Here is a 3,130-nt window from a genome sequence, read left to right as displayed (position 1 = left end):
GTGATGAATGCTCACTCTGATAATATTGCTAGTATAATTTAAAATAATGCATAAAAATAAAATACAGTTATTATTCATAGAACCATACATAGTGGGTAGCAGGTCTCAAAGGGCTTTTATATAGAAGTGGAGAATTAAGCAGATAAAGAATAAACAATTGAACTGGGTACTAAAACATTAAACCAGGAATAAATATTTAGGAACTTCTTGTTGCTGTCAACATGCTCTACCTCCCACTGAGTTTTATTTTAATATGGCAAATAATGTACTAGGTATTTTCATAGCTCATTTCATCTGTCCTTTTACTGCCAGAAAGGAAATCCCACAACAGAGTTCTCAAACCTGTTTGCACTAGACTTACCTGTTTTATTTTGTTCTCATGAAAGATACTAGGATCTCACCTCTACAGAGTTCTGGAGCTCAAGGGAATACTAATCTGCAGCCAGAATTCAAAAGCATTGACAATGGAAAGTAGGGAAAGATAATCACAAAAAAAACCAGAACTGATCAAGAAACTTTATGGAAACTGAACTGGGAAAGAAAGGGCAAGACACACATTCAGAGAGGTAACCACCACCAATCATTTCCAAAGTTGGGCTGGAATGGCTTGAAGAACTAGCATGCCCTTATTGTAAATAGCCTGTCCCTATGAAATCTTCACTCCTCTTTCTTCACCAGTCCAAATGACCTGACAGTTCAAGTCTCAATAAAATGTCACCTCAGGGTAAAACTGTACCTGACCATCATTAGGCAGAATTATTTTTCTTCCTTCTGTGCTCCAACACTTGTTATGGCAACTATCACCATCTGATTTGATTAACACTAAACTGAACACGTGTCTGTCTCTACCCTGTATAGACATGGTCATTATCTTACTCACTTTTACATTTTGCCAATACAGGATATTACAGTGACTGGCACAAGGTAGGCATCAGCGTACGCACATTAGCTTAATATGAATCTGTCTCTCAGTACAAACATTAGGATTGAGAAGTGGGATATGAAAGCATGTAAGAATTTGAACTCCAGAGTCAGAGAAGAAAGACATTTCAACCTTCTCTTCCCCACTTAGTAGTTATAGTTTCCCCACTTGTAAAATGTGATAATCATAGTGCCTAATCCAAGATGGTTAAAATTGGGGAACTAAATGGCATAATACATTTAAAGTGTTAAGAAAGTAGAATAAAATATTAAGCTTTATGGGGAAATCACCATGATTGTACCTTTATTATAGTTAATTGCATATATGTACAACTAAACACAACATGGAAAAGTGAATTCTATAAGAGCATGGAATCAATAACTCCTCTGTCTGACACAGCATCTGGCAAACTGGGGAAACTAATAAATTCTGATTGAGTTCTATGTTAAAAAATATTCATACTTTCATTAGAATAACAGCAAGTAAGTGAAGTTTTAATTGACATCGCTTCTATCTAGCTGAGATTACCCTACACAGCATCAGGGATTTTTTACAACATTTATAACACAATGCACATCCTTCATGAAATACATTGATTACATATGTTGTCAGATTTGGGAGTTTAAGAGAATGATTTCTAGTTTACTTTTCTCTAACTCCGAAGTAAATGTGATAGAGGATGATATTGCTCCATAAACACAAGGGTTCTCCAGAGTGTAGCATCAAAATATGGATGTAGCATTAAAGTCCCTGTGAAGAGAAAGTGTGAATTCCAAAAAGCCTTCTCAGTGCAGTCTTCATATCCTTGTTCCTGAGGCTGTAAATGAAGGGGTTCAGCATAGGAGTCACAACTGTGTAAAATACAGCTGCAATTGTGTACTGACCCCGTGACTGTGATGGAGAACGGCACAAATAGACACCGATTGCTGCACCATAGAACAAGAAGACCACAGTGAGGTGAGACCCACAGGTGGAGAAGGACTTTTGCCTGCCAGAGGCAGAGGGGACTCTGAGGATGGTGGAGATGATGTATGCATACGATAAGGTGATGAGGGAGAGAGGACCAGTAAGTACTATGGAGCCCACAGTGAACAGGGCTACCTGGTTGGTGCAGGTGTCTGAGCAGGAGAGCTGCAGCAGAGGGATCACATCACAGAAGAAGTGATGGATGGTGTTTCCTGCACAGAAAGAGAGCCTTGCCATTAGCAGGGTATGTAAGAGGGCAGCAAGGTTGGTGAGAACCCAGGATGCTGTGAGCATGAGCACACACACAAGAGGACTCATGAGTGTGGAGTAGTGAAGAGGCTTACAGATGGCCACATAGCGGTCATAGGCCATCACCCCCAAAAGGAAGTCATCCAGTCCTCCAAACATCATGAAAAAGTACATCTGGGCCAAACACTCCCCATATGATATGGTCTGATTATGTGTCCGGATGTTCACCAGCATCCTGGGGACTATGGTAGAAGAAAAGCAGCCATCAGCAAAAGAGAGGTTGGCCAGGAAGAAGTACATGGGGGTGTGGAGGTGTGGGTCAAAGCCAATGGCCAAGATGATGAGCAGGTTTCCCATGACAGTGACCAGGTACATGCCCAGGAAGATGCCAAATAGGAGTGGCTGCTGCTCTGGCCTCTCAGAAAGACCCAAGAGGAGGAATCCAGTGACACTGGACTGGTTGATTCTGTCCATGCCAACACTCTGGGGGGAAAGAAGAGAGACAGGTCAAAAATTGTAGAAAAGGTGGTACTTTTAGCCCTCTCTAAAAGAGACACCTCTCATCTAATTCACATATGTGTATATCCCAAGTCACTGGATCTTCCCTCCAAGGTCTGCCCATTGTTACTTTACCTGGAAAAGGAGAGAAGCAAGCAGAGAGATTAAAATGAAAACGCAAGATGGTAAGTACTGGTTTGAGAGGTGAGTTCCAGGTTACTTCCATCCTTGCTATATATTCACTAAGATTCACATTCCTTGGCTTCTAGGTCCTCAGCTCATCTAATGTCCAAGCAATAAGAGCTGCCACGTTGAACCCAAAGCACTATACAATGCAGAATCTAATTAAATACTCATAAATTTTATTACATACATTTCATAAATGAGTTTTCAAAACTCAGTGAAGTCGCCTGCGCAATATTGCAAAGAAGATAGTAATTGCAAACCGAGACTCTTGTTACCACTTCCCATGTCCTTCAATACCATGTATCATAG

General features: G+C 40.6%; 1 protein-coding gene across 1 annotated transcript; it reads right to left on the bottom strand.

Moving 5' to 3' along the window:
• Positions 1 to 1,663: 1,663 nt before the first annotated feature.
• On the bottom strand, positions 1,664 to 2,611 carry LOC106830773 (olfactory receptor 1N2-like). Its single transcript, XM_070519921.1, has one exon. The coding sequence runs from the start codon at positions 2,609 to 2,611 to the stop codon at positions 1,664 to 1,666; it is 948 nt and encodes a 315-aa protein (XP_070376022.1).
• Positions 2,612 to 3,130: the final 519 nt, after the last annotated feature.

The sequence above is a fragment of the Equus asinus genome, chromosome 10 (assembly GCF_041296235.1).
Source record: "Equus asinus isolate D_3611 breed Donkey chromosome 10, EquAss-T2T_v2, whole genome shotgun sequence".
NCBI lineage: Eukaryota > Metazoa > Chordata > Mammalia > Perissodactyla > Equidae > Equus > Equus asinus.
This window is presented reverse-complemented; position numbering and strand designations above follow the sequence as displayed.

What these genes read in the sequence shown, in the direction of transcription:
- LOC106830773 (XM_070519921.1), bottom strand. Translation starts at nt 2,611, where the DNA reads ATGGACAGAATCAACCAGTCCAGTGTCACTGGATTCCTCCTCTTGGGT.